This window comes from Squalius cephalus, assembly GCF_949319135.1.
Source record: "Squalius cephalus genome assembly, chromosome: 9".
Classification (NCBI taxonomy): Eukaryota; Metazoa; Chordata; class Actinopteri; order Cypriniformes; family Leuciscidae; genus Squalius; species Squalius cephalus.
The window spans coordinates 9,484,951-9,508,244 of record NC_137130.1 but is presented as its reverse complement, the minus strand read 5'-3'; the positions used below and the strand labels follow the sequence as shown (position 1 = coordinate 9,508,244).

At 36.6% G+C, this 23,294-nt stretch overlaps 1 protein-coding gene across 1 annotated transcript in view; it reads right to left on the bottom strand.

Moving 5' to 3' along the window:
- The window catches only part of LOC307164846 (glucosylceramide transporter ABCA12-like), a 50,532-nt gene that overhangs the window by 10,993 nt on the left and 16,245 nt on the right, over positions 1-23,294 (bottom strand). The window contains exons 20-45 of the mRNA XM_079882008.1: positions 22,916-23,035; positions 22,726-22,816; positions 21,392-21,571; positions 20,819-21,107; positions 19,512-19,626; positions 19,089-19,418; positions 18,035-18,104; positions 17,810-17,944; positions 17,520-17,675; positions 16,400-16,583; positions 16,027-16,245; positions 14,841-15,037; positions 14,121-14,278; positions 13,163-13,399; positions 11,857-12,004; positions 11,437-11,683; positions 10,382-10,471; positions 9,465-9,564; positions 8,439-8,566; positions 7,412-7,499; positions 6,459-6,564; positions 5,275-5,329; positions 2,378-2,555; positions 2,008-2,123; positions 969-1,128; positions 5-258 (exon numbers count right to left, since the gene is read on the bottom strand). Of these exons, the coding sequence (XP_079738134.1) occupies positions 5-258; positions 969-1,128; positions 2,008-2,123; positions 2,378-2,555; positions 5,275-5,329; positions 6,459-6,564; positions 7,412-7,499; positions 8,439-8,566; positions 9,465-9,564; positions 10,382-10,471; positions 11,437-11,683; positions 11,857-12,004; positions 13,163-13,399; positions 14,121-14,278; positions 14,841-15,037; positions 16,027-16,245; positions 16,400-16,583; positions 17,520-17,675; positions 17,810-17,944; positions 18,035-18,104; positions 19,089-19,418; positions 19,512-19,626; positions 20,819-21,107; positions 21,392-21,571; positions 22,726-22,816; positions 22,916-23,035 (4,151 nt within the window). The remainder of the gene's footprint in view (positions 1-4; positions 259-968; positions 1,129-2,007; positions 2,124-2,377; positions 2,556-5,274; positions 5,330-6,458; positions 6,565-7,411; positions 7,500-8,438; positions 8,567-9,464; positions 9,565-10,381; positions 10,472-11,436; positions 11,684-11,856; positions 12,005-13,162; positions 13,400-14,120; positions 14,279-14,840; positions 15,038-16,026; positions 16,246-16,399; positions 16,584-17,519; positions 17,676-17,809; positions 17,945-18,034; positions 18,105-19,088; positions 19,419-19,511; positions 19,627-20,818; positions 21,108-21,391; positions 21,572-22,725; positions 22,817-22,915; positions 23,036-23,294) is intronic.

Here is a 23,294-nt window from a genome sequence, read left to right as displayed (position 1 = left end):
ATACCTGACTTTGCGAAGGAGTGTCTTGTTAAGTAGCAGGCGGAGCATGAAGCAGATGAAACCCTGCAGGAACATGGAGATGTACATCCAGCCCAGAACATCCATGCTGAAGGGGTTCTTGTAGGCATCCACCCCAAAAGCGCTCAAGATTTGCACCTGCATGTCAACCCTTGTCAACTCCATCAACCCATTGCCAAAGCTGAACTGAGGGAAGACTAGGAAGATGTTGCTCATGGTACGGTACACATCCTGGATGCTCTGAAATGGACAGGGAGAGCAAGTTAGAGAAGGAAGGACAATTTGCAAAGCTACATATGTTGATCTTTTTTATTTATTTATTTATTTTTGGTGGAAATTTATTTTAATATTCTCTGTTCTATTCCATACACTACAGTTCAAAATATTAGGGGTCGGTGAGATTGATACTTTTATTCATTAAGGTTGGATTACACTGATCAAAAGTGACAATAAAGACAATTATAATGTTACAAAAGATTTCAATCTTAAACAAATCCTGTTCTTTTGAACTTTCTATTCATCAAAAAAATGATCACTGTTTCCAAAAAGAATATTAAGCAGCACAACTGTTTTCAACATTAATAATCAGATGAAATGTTTCCTGAGCACCAAATCAGCATATTAGAATGATCTCTGAAGAATCATGTGACACTGAAGACTGAAGTGATGCTGAAAAATTCAGCTTTGCCATCACAGGAATAAATTATATTTTAAAATATATTCAAGTAGAAAATAGTTATTTTAAGTTGTAATAATATTTCAAATAAATTCAGCCTTGGTGATCATAAGAGACTTCTTTCAAAAACATCTTATCGACCACAAACTTTTGAATGGTAGTATATATCCCTACTATTTGAGGGCAATAAATCTGCTTAATTGTCATGAAAAAATATCACAAAGCAAAATTTCTAAATGGTCTTAAAATTGGGGGGGGGGGCCTTTTCTCTCACCGGGTCATTCTGGTTAAGCTGACCCAGGAAGTAGATAATGGATGTGGCGATGATGGTGTTGATACTGATGAAGAGATTGATGCAAACATAACCAATGAAGGCCATCTCCGTATCTTTGAATATCGCAGACAGAAGGTACATCCAAGGGAAGGTGGAGAAACTGAAAATAAACAATGAAATCAATGTGGTAAGTGACAAGCTTAAAAAAAATGTCTGAAGAGAACAATTACAACATGGAGGAAGACAAAAGAACTATAGTAAGACTTCTGCTTTGAGTTTAACAAAGAGAGAGAGAATATATTCCACAGTTGAGCTAAGAAGCCAGAAGATAAATGAGTTCATCTATTTCCTTTTCGTGAAGCATTCTCTCTCCTCTTCAGCTCCACCGAATGATCTGTTTTTTTATTCATTACTCTTGGTGATTGGGGTGGTGGGGTCAAGGAAGAGGATGTGTTTAAACTGAGAGGGTACCGTGTGTGTGTGTGCGCGAGTTGGCCGGCCTGTGTGCGTGTATTGTTAGTGGTGGAAAGTCCACACCGCTCAGCTAAACAAAAGCAATTAAGCAGGTTGAAGGGAAAGTGGTCGGATCGCTGTGATGTGTGGTTATTTATGGGCCGAGAGCCGGTGAGCTCACAGGCGGATGAATGCGGGCCAGACTGCTGACTTCACACATTGAAGGGCCTCCCAAGCAGCCTGGAGCTCTGAAGCCTAAAGACTGACTGTGAGTGGCCTCACTGCTCTCCACAATGCAATTAACTGGGTGACGAAGTGTGTGAAATCGCTTCTTCAGAGCCCAGGCCTTGCAGGAAAGCTTCAAGCAGCTCTCCTCTTTCCAGCAGAGAGCCTGTGTTTACCTGAAAGACAGCGCATTAACTAAAACTTCCCCTTTGCCAATGCTGCGACGTGTAGCATTTGCTGAATAATACATTCATGAAGCTCTAGTGCCTTGAGGACCTGTCAGCGCTAAGACATTCTAATGAGATGTCTGTCTTGTGACAGGAAAGTCTCTGGTGGTAAAGGTACTTTAATGTATGCTGACCCAAATAGCACCAGCAGAAGTGTGACCGCGCCAAGGTTCTGCTTCTCTGTGAAGGCTGGGAGCTGGAACGCTGCTATCATCGCCACCGAGAGGACCACAGGAATCATGTAAAGAGCCTGCAATGCAGCAGAAAAGACGTCGTAAACACAAACAGTCTTCTGTAATATATATTTTTTTTTTTTTTTTATTAATATTAAATTAATTATATAATCTGAGCAATTAAAAATGGCATAGCCACAAATGGTTGTTGTTACTGCATGCAGTTTATGTATTCTGGGTTGTAATTTCTTGCATAGTTTTGGTTTCTGTATATTTTAGATCAATGCAATGGATCTAAAAGGCTGAAATCTATCAACTAATGATGAAGTACCATATCATAGAAGAAGTTGATGATCCAGTAAAAAGGTTCGCTGATGCCAGAGATCTGTTGGAGTCTCTTGGAGCCTGTGTGATGTTCCTGAACCTCATAGATGACAAAGCTGGCAGTCATGATGGAGTAGCCAGTAAGGACACAGAGCGCAACCAGGATGCTGACCAAACCGCCCACCCTTGAGGATACAAAATGAAAGATTTCAATACAGAGGACCTCAAGACATGCAAGTTCAGATTATATGACCTTACAGTATGTGTCCATGTATAATAGAATATAGGAATAAAAAATATCTTATAAATTATATATTGGTGCATTTTATAAATATATTTAGATTTTATTGTTTATATTTTATATATGCATATAATACCGGACAAAAGACCTGCAAAAAACTAAAAAGCTGTTATTCTGCGGCAGCGGTGCAGTAAGAGCATGTCCTGCTGTCTTACCCTTACAATACAAACTGCACTTCATATTTCCAACACTGTCACACATGAGCTTAACACTGTTCTTCAGTCAAGCCTGATGCATTTACAATGGCACCAGACACAGTGAGGAGAAAACATGAAAGCCATGAGAATTAAGATCTCTCTATCTGTGAGAATTGTTTAAGACAGAGTCAGAGACGATCAAGAGTTCAGTCTCAGTAGGACACTTCTTTTTCTAGCAGTCACCAGCTGAGCTCTTGCCTTTAATGCTGCCCCTTTGCGTCCCATCTTTCCCAAGCCCTCCAAAAAAATATAGCAAGAATGGAGGACAAATAAGAACAAACTGATCCCAGGGAAAGACAGAAGACCCATACCACAAGAGAGTTGAGCCTGAATGCAGAAGTGAGGTTAATTTTTTATTCAGATAAGAAAGGGCTCGGTTGGTTGATCACTGAAGTCAAGGGATAAGAAATTACTTATAACGCACTTGTCTACAGCTTCAGACTTTCCTAGACAATTTTGGAACGTTGTATCGCAGATTTTCTTATTGCCTCCTAAGGTTGACTCGATCGCATCGAAGCACTTTTTATTACTTTGAATTCAACGTGGCTGCCTGACGCCTATGAAGACTGTTGGACATGGCCTATTTTAGCTAAAATTCCTTTTGAATTTTGATTACATTTGGTTTCACTCACATACAACTTTTTCAGATAGTTGTTGAAACTAGAAAAATTATAAACCTCATGTTAAAGTGGTGCTAATCTATGGTTAAGACACTTAATATCAGTTTGGTCCTAACTAAGATGACAACAACTTTGAAAAACAAATAAAAAAATTGATTTCATTAGGTATGAGACAAGGTTAGCAATCACACATTACGATATGTTACTGAAACATAATCTTCACAGTTTTTGAGTTTTTGAAGTATATACAATAGACTGTTGCAAGAATGGCATAATTTTGTACGCCAACCTAGAAGTTAGAATCACCCTGGTTCCCTCAATATAAAGCCAATAGAGCTTTTCCATTGATTATTTCAGAAAATAAGCTCTGTGACCAACAAAAGTTTGACTTCAATGTCACCACCTCTACAGGTGAAACTCGATTAGAATATCGTGCAAAAGTTAATTTATTTCAGTAATTCAACTTAAAAGGTGAAACTAATATATTATGTAGAAAATTACATGCAGAGTGAGATATTTCAAGCCTTTATTTGTTATAATTTTGATGATTATGCATGGCTTACAGCTTACGAAAATCCCAAATTCAAAATATCAGAAATTTTGATTTTGAATTTTCAAACCATAATCATCAAAATTATAACAAATAAAGGCGTGAAATATCTTACTTTGCATGTAATGAGTCTATAATATATAACTTTTGCACGAGTTTCACCTGTAAGTTTCAAACCAATATTTTAAGCTTTATTTAAATCTACAAGTTGGAGAGTTTGAGTTAGAATGGTAAGAGCGCGAGTATTAATACAACAAGGCTTTAAAAACGGGCGCGGCGTGATGATGTTTAATGTCCCAGACGACCATTGTGGTCCCATTTAGCCAGTAAAAGCTTAAATAATTACAAGTAGGGTAGTACTGAGAAAAAAGCTTGTGTTAACCACAGACCTTATTTCAGTCATATAACTAAAACCCCATTCAAAAAACCCATTGACTGCAGGATGATGGAACCAAAAGTAAAAAAAATTATGAATCATTTCTGTGCTTTAGGACTCATTCCTGCAGCACTCGATTTGTACTTGAAACAGCTGCCTGAGGCTGTTACCAATATGGCCGCCAAGTGCTTTGACTTGCCTTAAAAAGGGACTTTGCTTTTGATATAAGTATCTGGGAAACAAATGCATTATTTTCTGCTCTTTTCAGCTACTCACAGAATCATTTTTTATTTTGAGTAGCCAACCTATTCCTCTTCATTTTACTTGCTTTCTCTGCATCTTTTCTCCTCAGTCTAAGCCTAAGTAGCAGGCGTCAAGCCAGACTCATCCCAGCTGTGAGACTGAAACAATTGCGTTCATTTTACAGAGCGTGTCTTTCTAATTTAGGCACGGTTGAAATTGCCCACAGTGTTCAAAATACAAGCATGTTTGGGTGGCGACGTTGAATCAATTAACCTCTGAACCACCTTCAGAGTAAACACACATTATATTGGGTTAGTAATCAATAAGCCAAGCTCAGGAAAAAAAATCAAAGAGGAGTAAATACAGGAGTCAAATTACATTAGTTCAAGTGCTCCACAAGAATGAAAATGTCAGAGCAATATTTGCATATCTTATCTAAAGCCCATCATTTGGCTGATTGCTTTCTTTTCCCCACCACTGGGTCTGTGATTTGGTACCGACCCAACTAATACGCTCAGTCTGTATTTGGTCCCACAGAGTACTTTATCAGCTTTAGCTGCCAGACAGAAGGACGGGCGTATGTGTGTATGAGCGTGCATGTGTGTGCGTGCTCTTACATTACATCCTCGTCTTGCACTTGGCCAGGGTAAGGGTGGCTGGATATGGAGATAGCTGTAAAGAGAGATTTTAGCACATGAGAAAATACACATTTGTTCAGGCCAACACGTGATCGGCAATCTGCTCCTCCCATGAACCTTTACTGAATTTATGCTCTGTTTTGCCCTGAATGAGTTCACTGGCTACATTTGAATGAATGCATCCCCCCTTTCCATTATTGACTGCAAGGATTGCATTAATCTTGCCTGGAGGCAGACAGTGAATCTCAGCCACTGGGCCAGTCTGGCAGTGTTGAAATAAGACCAGCTCTATTCCTTCATTTCAGTTCTCAGCACCTCTAATTAGCATTCAGACCACTCTGCCTTCTAGTGGGAGATAGAATAGACACACTGCCCCCTGTCTAAGGATAGTGGTATTGCAATTGTTATCGTCACTATTGTCTCTGAAGGCAAAGATGATATTTCAGCATATTGCAAAAAAGCTTCTTTTTTTTCAGATAAACCCAGTAATTATAAAAAAATCTTTTTAAAAAAGAACTTGGTAGAGTTCTTTGCAGTCAGTCAGAAGGTGTCCTCCTGTCTAAGTGGGCGGTTCTTGCTCAAAATAAGGTGCTAAGTGGATTAGACCTTATGATGCAAGTTAAAATTGTATACGCAAAAACTAAGTGCACAATAATGAAAACTCGGGATGCAGAACACATTTTATCTGTTATACAACTTAAAATGATTAGATATACATTACTGTTTAAAAGTTTGGGGTGGGTAAGATATGTAATGCTTTGAAAGAAGTCTCTTATGCTCATCAAGGCTGGATTTATTTGAGTACAAATATTAATATTGTGAAATATTATTACAAATTAAAATAACTGTATTTTTGTATTAAATATATAATATATAAAAATATATATATAGATATAGAAATCCTTTTAATATGCTGATTTGCTGCTCAAAAGCTTACATTTTTAGGGAATAAAGTGATAAAACATTTTCACGATTAAAAATATACAAATAATTTTATAAATGTCTTTACGGTACCTTTTTAGCAATTGAATGCATCCGTGCTGAATACAAGTACAATTTTTTCTTAAAAAAAAAAAAAAAACTTACTGACTCCAAACTTTTGAACAACAGTGTATATGAAGATTCTAAGAGAAAACAAGAATCTACAAAAAGGTTTAACTAACTATATTGTTGTCGTTTCTCAGGTGGCAGACTGGATCTCAGGAGGAAGTTGTTAAGGCTGTTGAGGTAGGCAGGCATGGTGTGGTGACCTTCTGGATTATACCAAATCTGTGTGAACACAAATATTAATACAATGCACCACAATGTCTCTCTAATCAAATAAATGCTAAGGTAAATAAGGCTATAAGGTTCTGTTCCAAAACTTACTGAGCTGCATTGACTGCTGCCTTTTAAGGCTTTAACAGGAAAACTAACAGCCTAATATCCTAACATGTGTAAAAATACAGTACCAGATATTAGAATGATTTCTGAAGGATCATGTGACACTCAAGACTAATGATCAAGTAATGATGCTGAAAATTCACTCACTCAAATAATGATGCTGGCCATCGCAGGAATAAATTACATTTAAATACATATATATATATATATATATATATATATATATATATATATATATATATATATATATAGAAGAAAACAGTGATTTTTACTGTATTTTTGATTTTTGATCAGCCTTGGTGTGCAACATCTCAAAATTACAATGTTTCCAAACTTTTGACAGGTACTGTACATTGCTCATACAAATATTGGGCTCATACAACATTTGTAATTAGACTCAACTATTGTATTTTGGTACTGAATTAACTTTTCTCTTGCTTCATTTGTCATCTTGAAAGATGTTATATTTTTTCACTGAATACTGCATTCTTCACATGGGATGCATACAATATTGCCTTAAAATTATGCCAAAAAGGTATCTTAGAAGGCAACATAATGATGCTGCCTACCTTTTGGAACAGCTTTCACAACAAGAGGGTGATTATGATGCATTAAAATGCTGGCAGCTTGCTTGGTTTTGGAACAGAGCCTGTTAGCGTCCAAATAAACTGCTACATTGGGACAATGAGCCACTTTGCCATTGGGGCAATGTAATATCACTCATCCAAATTACCTTACTAAGCGTTCTGTTAGCTGGCACATCTAACATGTCCAACTTAAGATCAATGGGAAGAGGCTTTCCAAAGTCCCAGCCTCCATATCTGAAACAAAGCACAAAACAACTTATATTAGAACGTGTAACTCCTGGCTGGTGTAACATCTTGTTCACATGTTGTACATATTTATTACATCTTCTGAATAGCTACTTATAGCTGAATTGAACTCGTTTAATACTTGATGAACTTTACACAGTTAATGAATTGAACTGACCCAACTCTGAACTGACTTGACTTTTTAGAGCTGCTTTACAGCAGAATTTGAATTTGTTTCATATTTAGTGAAGTTTGCATCATTGATTCTGTTATTTACAGTGAAGCTGCTTTGAAACAATCTGTGCTGTATAAAGCGCTATAAAGGTGACTTGACAGTTACTGGGTGCAATGCGGTTGCTGGTAATTTTGACCCTATTTATGCATTTGTGTAGGTTTTTTGGTTAATGCATTCTAGGGTTAAAGGAATCTCATTTAGTAACTTTAATTGGATAGCAAATTATATATGTTCTTTCCCACATTCTTTATATATTAAAGCACAATTTATTTAACAATAAATTTAGTGCTTTGAGACGCTAAAGACTTTTTCCTCATGATATACTCCTAATTAATAGTTTTATGCATTTGTTGAATTCTCATCCAATTTCTTTGTAGAGCAGTGATTTACCTTTTTTATGACTATTTTCGCCACCACACTGCAGCAGGGCTGTGTATTTTATTATTATTTTTTGGAAGAGCAATGTATGAATAATAAATGCTTGCCTTACTATTTTAGGTGTAATAAAGTATTTTCATGCTGTGTGCTATTTGACTAGGATGGAAAATGTCAGCTGGTCGGAAATGCCATGGTAAAGATGGGATACACCAATGCGCTTCCTCTTTAATTATTAATCAGCCTACCAGCGGTTCATAAATTCCTTAATATTCCACCTCACCTCATCTTTTGAAATTAGTTTAATGCTGTGAAGTGATATGTGTAATCAAATTCACCTGTTTCTGACAAAGTCATTCGCAGTGGCCAACAGGTAGTCCTCTACGTTGATGCCCGTTAGGTTGTAGACAATCTGGGATGATGGATTTCTTGTGTGAGGTGGTTGGTAACCTGATGCAGGACACGACTGAAAGTGACAGAAAAGTAAGTGATATTTTGAGCAGACGCCGCGATACAGGATTGGGAAATAATCTGAATATAACAACTTGCTCCCTGTCAAATCAAGAGTAGAATTAGCCACGCCCCGCAGGAAGCTGATTTGAAATAACATGAAGAGGCATTTACTAAATTACAAGAAAATAAGAAAATTACAAAAATCAACAGGCACACAGCAGAAAATTGCATTAGCCCAACTCAAGTTTGGTGACAAAATGTATTAATTACATCATTAAGTTGACTAATTATACCCATGTACTTGCTGATATGTAATAGTTTTTCCTCCATTGATATATTTCCCCGAATTAAGTTAAATTATTTGAATAAGTTAAACTAAGTTGAATACTGCAGAAAAACAGCCAAAAAACTATTTTAATTTCCATACAGAACCACACTGTTTTCATTTCATTTTTTTCAAATTAAGTGTTCTTCTATGACAGTCCATAAAATGAAAGCTATTTTTTTAAAAAACTATAACTAATTTTATAGGTATAGAAATTCAAAACATGAATTAATATCATATAATGTCTATGCAAATGTGTGTTGTGAATGATAACATGTTTATGTGTAATTTGTATTAATTGTATTGTATTAATTATTAAACATTCTATTTTTCTTATTCCTTACATTTGAATGTTAATTTTGCATTCTACTTGCTGTCTTGATTCAAAGTCAAAGGAACTGATTTTAAAATGCATTCTCAAATCAATTGTGAAGGGCGCGCAACCCTGCTGTGATCAACAATCACCTTCACGCTATCAAAACACTAATGATCTTTTTATCAATATTTAAACAGTGAAAGATGCACATCATTGAGGATAAGTGATAATGTTGTTTGTGTTATGATGGTTATGCTCTGTTTGACCCACCTGCACTTGGTTGCTACACTTGCAGGTGGTAAATGTAGCAGAGCTGTTGCCTCCAGAGATCCAGGTCTGAGTTCCTGCAGAGGGTCTCTCTTTGCAAACCCTGTAAAAAAAAAAAAAAAAAAAATTTTTGTTTATATATATATATATATATATATATATATATATATATATATATATATATATATATATATATAACCTGTTTTTACTGTTTTCTTGTAGTAAAAAGAAGAAGAAAACAATAGTCTAGATGCAAGACCCACTTCAAACTGTGTAATGATTATTTTGAAGGTATCAGTGATAAAGTCTATTAGGGAAATCAATCCTACAAACAGGAAATGCATGAGAAATGCAAATGATCCCTGGGTGAATCTCACAAAAACGTGCAAGTGAGGTTCTTCTCTGAGATTTACGCCCCTATACAGAAGCATTATTATAAGATCTTAAAGAAGAATTACAAAAGGCAGAGCTTTCGGATGTGTGGGTGAAAGAGAAATGGAAAAACAGAGAACAAGAAAGCAAGAGAGTGTTATGAGCGAGTTACAGAGAGAGGAAAAAGAGTAAGATGAGAAGAGATGGGAAAATAGCGTGATAAAAAACAGTGATAGAAAACTAAAAGTGGCACATTAGTGTGATGAAATTGACCAGGAACACGAGCAGACCCACTGACACAAGCAGACAGAGTATCAGAGTCCCAGGGCTCAGCTAAGTAGATGGCGACCAGAGCTTAAGAACAGACCTGTGAAGATCAGAGAGGCTAAAATCATAGCCGGCGAAAATGAAAGCCATTTGCAGTGGCCAGGTGAGCTGATGCTGTGATATGTAATCACTCAAGGCTTATAGCGGCCTGCAGTCTGATTACTGAGCTCACAGTTCTAAACTGCACCGCAGATCACTAAGACATATGGATGATTACTTACGAAGCTGAGGGGTCTCTCATGCAGACGTGGTCAATGCCTGGATAGGACATCATGGCATCTACAAGACTGCTGGTGGTGTGATTCTGATTTCTGTGGAGAGAATGTGCAATGGCAATGGTTAAGGATGTGCAAAATATTTAATATTTACACTATATATTTTACATTACTTTGGAGGCAATAGAAAAAATAACCAACATTGGGAATACCGCAATAATGTGCTTTTATTTGCCCATGAAGTTTTTAGGTTGCGTCAGCTAAAGTGGCAATTGGCTAGTTGTGCGCCCGTAAGTATGAGAGGTATTTTATGCATCTCAGTCATAAACTTCATTAAATGTCAACAGAGTGAGGAAGTTCAAGTAATTTCAGTGAATCAGTTATTTTGAATCAGTCAATGAATGATTTGTAAGCATAATTACTCAAAAATTTTCATGCAAGTTTTGGTGAGGCATTTTACATGCATTGAAAGGTTGTAGTAAAATATATGGAGGTAAATGCTGTTGTTTATTATGTATTTTCCATCAGTACAAATGATTACAGATATTTACACTTTGTGTTCATTTTGTGGGGGGAAAAACACTGAGGGAAAAAAAGCCTTGCTAAAAAAATAGGATGCTACATTTACATTTCTACAAATCACCCTTCTAGGCAATTTCAGAGTTAAATAAATAAATAATAGCCAGTCATAATCATAAAATATGTTTTGTATATTTTCAATAATGACCATATGAAAGTACATTACCCTATACTGTTTAGCTATATTACCCAGTCATTAACAACATTATCATTTTCTGTTATCATCATCATCACCATTATCTTTGAGTAGATTAGCAAAGTCTAAACTTGAATAAATACATTTTAATAGAGTTCATGTAACTCAAAAAACAGAGCATGGCTCTAGTAATAGTAATGGTTTCAATACCCAGAGGATACATTAGCTGATGAAATGTACACTATGAATGCAATGTTATTTGAAGTTAAGCAGTACCCATATTTTCTAACTGAAATCAGAGCTACTTTTGAATCACAAGCAAGTTACACAACAGAGCGAGTCTAACCTGAAGAAGGCATACTGTTCATCAACGTGGTACAGAGCAGGAGAGAGCACAATCTTAGGAAAATGCTGAAGATCACTCTTGATGGAGCCCAGGCCCATGGCAGCAATTACAAAGAATACGGGCAGCAACACCTGAGAGAACAGCCCCTTCCAGTCCCTCCTGGAGTGGTGCACACGTTTCAGCAACATGGCCATCACCCGCTGTGCAGTCAAAGCAAGCCCACTCACAGTTGAGGTCCCAGTGAGGCCTTTAAAAGAGAAGAAGAGAGTATGCCACATAAGACAGAGCCACTCATCTCAACCGCTTCAATCCAGGTAAATTCTGAAGATGAGCTTTCAAAGTTCAAAGCATTCAAGGGGTAACTGGGAAAGTACAGGCACTAATGCTGCAAGAAACTAATAGTCCTAAAAGACCACTTACTGGCTTTCTCTCCGAGGTGCATGCTGTTGATGTCGTCAGGAATGCTGTCTCTTGAAGCAAACGTGTCATTCACTATTACAGACTCTGATACAGAGAAGGTGTCACTTTCTCTAGTCTCTATGTCATCTCGAGTCAACTGCAGGAACACCTGAGAGAAAACACAGTCTTGTTGAGTGCACTTGGACAGGGTGGATCATGGTTCCCCTTACAGGGATTTGTAAGGTGTTTCACGATCCTCACACTCTCAGAAAAATCGTAAGTATTTGTACACTGTAAAAAAGATTTCTCAAAGTTGGAACTAAAAGATTATTGGAGTATGTTTTAGAAGAATATACTATTTCAGTCTTTCTACTTCAGGATTTCAGACAAAATGCAATGTGTTACTGGCTGTTTCTTTGTCATTTTTTTGTGAAATTTACTAGCAATTTCTAAGTGAGAATTGTAAATCCTACACCAATTTATTTTCAGTGTAGAAATTGTGTGGGAATTTGTGATTTGTGAATATGAAAACAGCATGCAAATGCATCTTTTGAAAAAGTATGAGACAATATATAAAACATCGAGATGACGGGAAGTGAAAAACCTTTCATAGAGAAAATAGTCATTTAAAGGGGTAATTTACTGTCACCATTTACTCACCCTAAAGTTGTAATCCTGTTCTAAACACAAAAGAAGATATTTTGAAGAATGTTGGTAAGCAAACAGTTGCTGGACCCCATTAACTTCCATAGAATAAAAAAAAAAAAACTTGGAAGTCAATGAGGGCCAGCAACTGTTTGGTTACCAATATTCTTCAAAATATATTATTTTATGTTCAAAGAAACTCATACAGGTTTAGAACAACTAACTGATGGTGAGTAAATAATGACAGAATTTTAATTTTGGGGTAAACTATCCCTTTAAAATGCTTGACAACCCTGGCTGGAAGCTGTGACCCTCATGTTGGGAAATTATATCCCATTGGGTGGTCCCATCTCCCACCATAAGATGACTAAAAATAGTAGCCAACTTAAATCTAATGCATTTACACATGGACTGATTGCCTCAAATATTTGAATTTCATTTCAATAACTCAATATCTCCCAGCTCTATGTAGGATCTTTGATTCTGAAATTATGTAAAATGTGAAGCTTGCACTGTATGTGCCTAGAATCCCAGGGAACCTAGTGGGGTTCAGCTTTCTTTAACAATGTTGGGCTGCACTGTTTGAGGCTTTGAAGGTTTCTGGGCTGGCTGTCTGAACCCCAGTGGCACTGGCTCAGTCCAAAATTCAATCTTGCACCTGGGGTCTTCATCTGAAAATTACCTCTTCCAAGGTGGTGTCGGAAATGCCGTAGCAGCCCAGCTGAAGCTTGTCCAGGTTCTGATCCAGATCGGTGAGAAGAGACTGGTATGCAGCTGCGTTCTGGGTGGTGTACGGTGGAAGGGCGTAGACCAAATCACCCACCTCTCCCTCCTTCCGTCGAGCGTCAGGCAGGTAGGATTGAATGAAATCCCTGATTTCCTCAATGTCAAACTTTTGATTTGAATCAGGAGTCTGAACCTGAACCAAAAACATAGAAATGTATGTAATGTAAAACCAGTGTCACATTTTACCACAGTAAGATACATGAATACAATAATCATTATATACCATTGTATACAGTATATAAACTACCTTTCAAAAGTTTCAAATAAGTATGATTTTTTTTAAAGAAAATAATACTTTTATTCCGCAAGAGTGCAGTAAATTGATCAAAAGTGACAGTAAAGACATTAATAATGTTCCAAAAGATTTCTATTTCAAATAAATAATGTTCTTTTGAAAGTTATACTCAAAGAATCCTGAAAAAATTGTATCACGGTTTCTACAAAAATATTAAGCAGCACAACAGCTTTCTTGAGCACCAGATCAGAATATTAGAATTATTTCTGAAGGATCATGTGACACTGAAGACTGGAGTATTGATGCTAAAAATTCAGTTTTGCATCACAGGAATAAATTACATTTTTAAATAGAAAAGATAATTTATTACAACGATAATTCACAATATTATTGTTTTTACTGTATTTTTGATTAAAAAGAAATGCAGTCTGGGTGGACATAAATGACTTAAACCAAAACATTTATAAAAAATCTTACTAAATTTTGAACAGTAGTGTATATCAATGTACCTTGGTATTACTATTTATACCCTTACTGTAGTGTACTACAGTACTCACATGGTACTTTTTGAGAGAGTTAACTCAAGTAAGAACTGAATGACATTTTCCATAGGATGTACCTTCTTTGTGAGGGTGAGGTTGTAGCCTTTAGCTAGCTTGTCTTTCAGGTAGAAGGGTGAACCACAGCATTTGAGGCCTCCGCGCTCCAGGAAGGCGATGCGGTCACTGAGAACTTCAGCCTCATCCAGGTGATGGCTGGAAAGAATGATGGTGCGTTCTGGACAGTTAAACAAAACGAACACAGAGGTATGTCAAATCAAAGATCCACTGATACAGGCAAGAGAGAGAGAGAGAGAGAGAGAGAGAGAGAGAGAGAGAGAGAGAGAGAGAGAGAGAGAGAGAGAGAGAGAGAGAGAGAGAGAGAGAGAGAGAGAGAGAGAGAGAGAGAGCGAGAGAGCGAGAGAGCGAGAGAGAGAGAGAGACTCTGAGATATTCTGAACAAAGAGCTGATGAACAAAGATAAACCAGGAGAATCTGACATGACCCTCTTTTACGGTCTTAAATCCTTGCTCGAGATAAATTCGCTAACTGTCTCCGAGGAAGATAATTAAACATCAGAGGGAGCATGATGGATAACAATCAGTCGTTACTACATCTGCGTCTGGATTTTTCCCTGTCTGGATTTGACTGCACGCACCTTGAGAAAATCCATTCAAGCCTAATTAAATTCTAAACCAAGTGTCAGATCCCCGATAAGAACAAAGCCCTTTGGGGAGTTTGCTTCAGGTACAAGCCAGGAGATTATTTTCACTCTGGTCTAAACTGCAGAGGGATTTCACCTTGCTTGTGCTGAAGGACAATGTCCCAGATGCTGCGTCGGGAACAGGGATCCACCCCGGTGGTCGGCTCATCTAGCACCACCAGCCGTGAGCCTCCAATGAAGGCAATGGAGATGGATAACTTCCTCTTCATACCTCCTGACAGGGTGCCGACACGCTTGTGGCGGTGGGCGTGCATGTCTGTTTCCATTAGGATTCTAAGACAGGAAAAAGAGGGACCAAGTTAATGCAAATTTCTCATTTAGCGGATACTCTTATCTATAGTGATCTGAGGTAAATTGCCTTGCTCAAGGGCACAGTGTGTTCATGGATTTTCCATTGTGATATATGAACTTTTACTAACATATTTATTAACCAATAAGACAAACCATTCCCAACTTAAGGTGCAATGTTGGGCACTAACTAAATCTGTACTTTTTGTCTGAAACATTGAAATAAAGCTGGAATAAAATAAAATATACATTTTATATATATTTAAAAAAATGTAAATACAAAGATGAATAACTCCTCATTTTTAGAGCACTAAAAGAATTTCAATCACTAAAATGAATAAATGGAAATAAATAAACCTAAAACTGAACTAAAACCAAAATAAAAGTAAATTAAACCTAAATACGTATATATATATATTTTTTTAAACTAATAAAATGACAAAAGCATATACCTAAAAAGTAAACAAAAATTAAAATATAAAAATAAAAACAATTTAAAAAAACAATCATCAAATATAAATAATACTAAAATAACAGTGGTCTAAATATTTTATACAATTTCAAGTTAATGAATATACAGATATTTTTCATGGATAAACAAAACTTTTATGATTTATGACTCTTTTTGTATCTAAATATTTAGTTAAACACTGCTGTTCATATTTTCGTCTGATTTTGTTATATTTAGAATGAACATTATTTCAATTTTTTTTTAAAAATTATCATTCATTATTTATTTTATGTATTATTATTATTTGTATTATTGTTACTTTTACAGATACTTATAGATTACAAGTAGGTTGTAGTGCGGGAAGCTACAATTTTAAAGTAGCTTCTCCAACACCATTAAGAGCACATTAGAAACCTACATGCCATGTTAGTCAAGATAACAAATTGTTCCCAGATAAAGTAAATTTTCCTCAGGAAATGTTACAGAACAAAGTAATAATGTTGAGACAAATGTTGAAACTTACCTGTGCACTTGTTCTTTCACTTCCTGTTTGGTCAAGTTGGGAGCTTTGATCTGAGCGTATAGCAACAGATGTTCCTTAGTGGTAAGGTGGTCGAACAGGACATCATACTGCATGCACACACCCATCTCTTTACGCACATCATCTATCGACGTCTGCATATCCATCCCATAAACCTCAATAGTGCCGCTGGTGGGTGAAAACAACCCCGTCAGAAGCGACCTGAAACATAGAAAATACAAAAGTACAGTTCAGTTTCAACTATTTTACCTACAATTCATGTGGACTACGTATTTGTATGCTTATTAGAATATTAAATCATTATCTTAGCAATTACAGCATTATTTAAATATAAAATAGACTGTTATGCTCTTACATAGTGGTGGTTTTTCCAGCTCCATTGTGACCCAGCAGAGAGGTGACATGCCCCTCATAGAAAGAAAGGTTCAGGTTGTCTACAGCATGCCGGCCTCCGTAAGTCTTTGTCAGGCCATACAGTGACACTCCAACAGGCAATCCTGAGAAGTCTTCTTCTCCATTACTCGCTAAGCTACTTTTACCTAACACAGATAAAGAGAAACAAAGATGTTAAAATATTGCACAGAAATTGAAAGGATTAAAATGTTTTCCACAGTTGTAATTTGTGTCACCTTCACAGAGGGTAGAGAGTACAAGTATATTGGAGCAAATGAATTTGAAGCAAATGAAGAAACACTACCGTTCAAAATTGAATACTTCTATTTAGCAAGGGCACATTACATTGATCAAAACTGTGACAGTGAAGATATATCATTATTATTAAGACCTTGAATGCTAAAAATTCAGATTTACCATCACAGGAAAAAAGAAAAAGAAATTTTCAAATATATTAAAATGGAAAACACAATTTTCAAAATGTAATAATATTTCACAATATTAGTTTTACCGTATTTTTTATCAAATAAATACAGCCTTGGTGAGCATAATAGGTTTCTTTCAAAGATTTTACAGCCCTCAAACTTTTGAACGGTAGTGTAGGTAATGTACTGAGGCGAAACAGAGGGGTCTTATTATTTTGTAATAATGACCAGCTGACTGTATATTACCCTGCTACTTACACAGCTACTAAAACAAATTAATAAACAGGCATTAAATATGTAGTCATTGAAGAATTTCATTTCTTTGTGAAATTCTTCGATTATCTTTCCCTTAAATCAGCTTACTTGATTCTTCGATTATTTTTTTCCTTAAATCAGCTGTTTTCCAAAAAGAAAAATAGTCGAACAGCACAGAACACAAATACATTTTGTTGTTTTCTATGAACTAGCTAACATTTTTTGTTACAATGTAGCATGTCTTCCTCTGTAATCGGATGCATCAATTAACTTTCACTGGTATTAAAAAAGGAGTGAAATGAGAGACATACAGATTAGCACTCATGCAAAAGTTCTTTACCGCTCAATGCTGCTATTGACCAATCAGAATCAAGCATTCCAAATCAGTGTGTAATAATGTACCTTTGCTCTTGTCAGTGCTCTTTTGCTCCTGCATCATGTTGGTGAACAGCAGCCCTCTGCTTATTTTCTTTGGTGCTTTGCAACAGAAGCTGAACATATCTGCCCAGAAGGATCGTGTCACAGGGAAGTACCATGGAACACCAATCCCATACTTTCCTGATTGAGAGAAAAATACACTGGATTACAACCATAATATTGTAATATTCACTTGTAAAATGAATATTGTTTCTTTTTATCTAACCACACAAAAAAAAATGGTTGAGTTTCTCAATTGAGCAGCTCGCACATACCTGGGAAGACCATGCGGATGTAAATCCCGATGATAAAATATACTACTGAGTCAATAAGTAGCAACCAGCAGAGCCAACCGAAGGAGGAAGTGTCACCAGCCAGAGGAGAGATATACATGTTGCTCCACTGGATGCCTGAGGTGTAAACACACAATACATTCAGTCAATGTAATTATCCCAAACAAAAACTAATTACAGAGAGTCTGAGGGTTTTTGCCGACTTACCTTCCTCCTGTTTTTCATAGCGGGAGATATACTGACTGGCATAACTGAAGCATGTCGGAGAAAAGAGACTCTGTGAGCCAAAAACAAACACAGATTTACTACGGCTGTCATTCGATGTTCACCCAAAATCGAACATTCTGTCATTATTTACTCTCCAACAGGTCAATTCCAAACCTTACTTTCTTACAAAACGTGAGCTGTTAAGGAAAAACATGAGAGTAAATAATGACAAACATGTGGGGGTGATTATTTTTATGATTATTTTGTGATTGATCTCATATTTCTTGTAGCTAATACAGTAATGCATTAAAGAAAACAAAATGATATTTAATTATTGGGTTTAGTAATGGAATATACTGTGTTCAGTCTCGTTATATCGATATGAACATAGAGGTCTCACCTCACTCGCACAAAAACAGATCAAAACTCATAGAAAATAGTAATATCAACATGGAAATGCAAGTCTGCAATAACTCAACAAAACAACTGTATAACCCCACACTTCATGGACATAATATTACATGTGAAGTTGTTTTTGCAGCGGCCTGTGCATTAGTCCTCTGCTGGTGTTCGCATTAACATTTCTATGAATGATGCGGTTTCACATTTGTGGGTGATATTTCACTTGTGGAGCTGCTATGATAATTAAATTTCACCAAACAAAGAATGCAAATGACTTTTGTTAAATGTCCCGTCTGGCTTTGATTTATAAATAAATTATCCGTAAAGAATTCTTTCCTCAGTGTGTGTGTGTGTGTGTGTGTGTGTGTGTGTGTGTGTGTGTGTGTGCATTCGTGCATTTAATATTTGGTCCCCACAATGATAGTAAAACATGAAATCATTGCGGAAAGTGACCTAACAAACATACTAATTAATCTATAAATATAAAAATGCAAAAAGGTCCCCACCATGACAGAATGGTGTTTTAGAACTGCATTAATTTTATATAATTAATCTCTTGCGTTAATCAGAACTTTGAAAGCCCTTTTACATATCTCAAAATGTTACTGTGCAATGATGTTAAATTGCAAACCAATTTAAATGCAGTACAGACCAGAGCGCTCTTCACTGAGAAGGAAAGATTGTCCTCCAAGTGGATCAGCACGATGAAGGGGAAGAAGGAGATGACATAGATAAGGCTGCCACTCAGCCCGGCGATGTTGGTCTTATCAAAGAAGGAGCTGACCAGGAAGCTGATTGCAAGGACGCTGAAGCCGTAGTCACAAAGGTAGAGGAAGAGCACAAAGCCATCGCTGCGAGGAAGGATGCCGCCAGCTTTCAAAATGATGGTGAGGATGATGATGGTCACAAGCAAGAACACAGCACTCTCTATGAACCAGGCAAAGAAGTGGCTGATGGGATTGACCCCCATCATTTTCATGTACTGTGGAATAAGAGAAAAGAATTTAGAGACCTAATCAAAGCTTGTTGGAACCGACTAGGGAAAAATATGTTTGGTTCCAACTTCCATCCATACCTCATGAAGTCGTAGTTCTCTCTCGTGGACGAGTTTCTTCACAAAGTTGGCGATAAACAGCACCCAGGAAATCATGAGTGCCATTGGGAAGGCAAAAGCGATGCTGTTGAGATAACTGGGGAAGAGAAAGATTTGAGATTAGCAGGTGGAGGCTATATTTGTTATCCTTAACTATATCACTTCAAAAGTTTAAGGAAGAGAAACTGATGAGCTGACTGACTTGTTTTGTAATTAAGAGTCTAAATTGATGGCACCAAAAGTGTTAAACTTCAGCAATTAATTCAGACGTTAATTTGGTATGTAATGAATTGGTTTTTGTAAGATTCTTTTTTTTTTAGATTAAACATTACAAATCTTTCATGGATTTGCATCATGAATATGAACATTTAAACAGTGATGATGTCATAATAATATTTGCATACTGATTGGCCATTTAGCCTTCTTTCACATTTACCTTTGTACAGCGAAATTAATCTAATAACTCTCATCATGAGCAACAAAACAAAGACTACTAGCAATTTCAAAGTTTTTTGTCTTCCCTTGCCATCTCTAAACAATTTTCCAAATTATAACATTGTTTATTATTATGCTGATTAATAATGCTAAATGTATGGGAAAAAACAAAACGTCTGAAGGAGCAACGTGTAAACTTTCACAAACCTGGTTTAGTTAAACGGTCAGTTATCTGTATGACAGATCATAATAATTGTATTTGCTGCTTTCTTGTTTTCTGCAGCGTTGTAGCAAAAGTATCTATTTTAATGCTCACTGTGTTTCAGCTATTGTTAAAATAACCACGCCATCTGCAGCTCTTCATCTGGCGCTTTACGTCTTTAGTGTAAATGTTAAAATGATTTTTACTAGTTTTTTAATGAACAAAAACAACACCAGCATCTGTTTAGCCACATTTGCATTGCAAAATAATTGTATGGGATGTCATTGTGAACTTATTTATACTGATTCTCTAGCCAGCAGAAAATACAGTGCCATGACAACAGCTCTGATCCAGCACTTCATCTACACAAAACCAAAGCCAAACCTAAGCTTACCTAAAACCTACACAGTTGTTTTGCTGTCTTGCAAGCACTACAGTTTCATGTAGCAAATGTAAATCTAGTATTTCTATGAAATACAAGAGAACATTCATCTTACTAGAGTTTTTTTCTAATAAACAAAATGAAACAGGTGTTCAGTGTCGGTGTAAAGCTGCTGATTATTTATACAGACGCCACATCTTAGATGAGCATCTCAGTCCTTATATGAGACGCTCAGTGTGTATGTGGGGTTTGTGCTTGTGAGACACTTACTCATCCTTGTAGTAGCAGGGATAAGGGAACGCCTGCATCTGGACCGCTGGCCCATCCATGGCTTTACCCGTCTGCATTTCGATGATGGCTCTCTCGATGCTCTCCTGCAGGAACACAAAGCCTCGGCTGTACCGCTGGGTCTTTGTTGACGAGATGTAGGCATCTTTCACCCAGAAGGGATTTCGCGAACGGTCGGTGCGCATGACATTCTCGATGTTCATGCGGATGGTGTAGTCGATGTTCGGGGGCAGGCTGCTGGAGGTCTCCTCGGGAAGTTTCAAAATGATGCCTGTGAAGATGAGCAGAACTCTTGTGTATAAAAGGGAAGTTCAGTATGCGAGTGATCTGTTGTCATAGTAACCTCAGAGGCCTGCTGCTCCTCGATAACAGTGAAAATCTATATCTCAATGGAATTGAATCGAATTGCACTGAATTACAGGCTTTACAGCCCGATGGCTCTCCAGTGTCTGTGGTGTCTTCAACCGAAAGTATCACCAAACGCATGAGTGGAGTAGTCAGTTGAAGAGGTATCTCCTGATGAGAGTGTGTGTGTGTGAGTGTGTGTGTACTCACTGGCGTAGAGCTCACGGTTTTGAGCCAGTTTCTCCGCCTGTTTGTCGAGTTCATCCGTGGAGTTGAAGCCTTGGTAGCGGTCAAAGTTGACACAGGAGGAGAGGTTCAACATCAGCATAGAGAGGGTGGTGATCTGCTCCATGATGTACTTGTTTTTCTCTAACAGAACTGTCATGTTTGCTGAAAAGAGAGTAAGAAAAACTGTTCAAGCCACTGCAGATTTAGGATAAGACACATTTGGGTGTATAGGACTAATGCATCTCTGGCTGTTGTCATGAGTTGTCAAGTGCTCGACTGTAAAGCACTATTCAGACCGGGCTAGTTTTCCCTGAGGAGGTTTGGTAAATTTGTATCTCACAGACTTAAACCATAATTGGAAAGTAAAGACAGTATTTCTCAGGGAGTCATGAATGTATAGATGGTAGTCTGTAATTTAAAGGGATAGTTCACCCAAAAAGTCTGTCAACATTTACTCATCCTCAAGTTGTTCCAAACCTGTATCAATTTCTTTCTTCTGCTGAACACAAAAGAAGATATTTTGACTTCCAAAGTATTTTTTTTATATATATATTATGGAAGTCAATGAAGCCCATCAACTATTTGGTTACCAACATACTTCAAAAAAATTATTTTGTGTTCAGCAACTTGTTTAACAACTTGTCACAAACCTGGTTTAGTTAAACGGTCAGAGTTATCTGTATGACAGATCAAAATAATTGTATTATTTAGTATCTATTTAAAATCTATTTTGCTGCTCCCTGTGTTTCAGCTACTATTGTTAAAATAAGATGTTTTGAAGAATATCGGTAACAGAATAGTTGATGGGATTTTTCATACTATGGAAGTCAAAATATCTTCTTTTGTGTTCAGCAGAAGAAAGAAATTCATACAGGTTTGGAACTACTTTGAGGGTGTGTAAATGATGATTTTTGGGTGACCTATCTCTTTAATTGCTGTGTGAATCGTTAATGTCCCTTTTTTAATCACTGCTTATGGTTTATAGACAAGCTTCAGGGTCTTTGAGATTACAAGGAAGAATTGATATATTGTATATATAAAACTACTCAAAAAAATGTCTTAGTCATAATAATGTATTATAATTATGGGTTAATATGTTATTTATTTATTTTTAAACACCTCATTATTAAAACTTTTTATTATAATGCAAAACTTTCTCATAATAATTAATCAGAAACACTAAATGAGAACTTTCTCGTAATAATGACTTTGTTTCTCATAAAATTGAGAAACATCCTTGTTATATCGACTATAATGAGAAACTTTTTGTAATAGCAATGATGCATCACCATGATATCAAACTCATGAGAACTTACAGAATTGGTTGAGAGTTGAGCTCATTTGTCCAACATCAATACCAGTCTGAGTCTGAATGAAGTTTTGGACGAAGGGATTGCGCAGAGAATTCTGTGAAGAGTTGTTTGATAAGTTAATGCAGTGGAGGGGAATTAAAAAAATAAAAATAAAAGTGTTTATTTGATTTTCACTTGACTCATTGTAGTATACCTGGAGTATTGGCAAGGTTTTTGTCAGAATGTTAGCAGACTGCATCACATAGGATGATGACTGAATCCACTCAGATGCATAAAGCTTTAGATCACCAAACTGGTGCAGTGAAGAATTTGACTGCAGGAAAGAAAAAAAATTGCTTTGTTACAGTCAAACACAAGATGTTAAAAGAAAACACAATATTTTTTTCTTTGTAACCAGACTTGGTCTACAGTATATCTTAAGAGGAGAATCAGATATGACTTTAGATGTAGGTCAGATGACCTTGTGTAAAAAAAAGCAAGATTTATGCTGCACTCCATTCCAAATCGGAAGTGGGATATGTACTTTACTTTGCAGGTATCTGATTGTCATCTAAGATGTATCCTAGCAACCA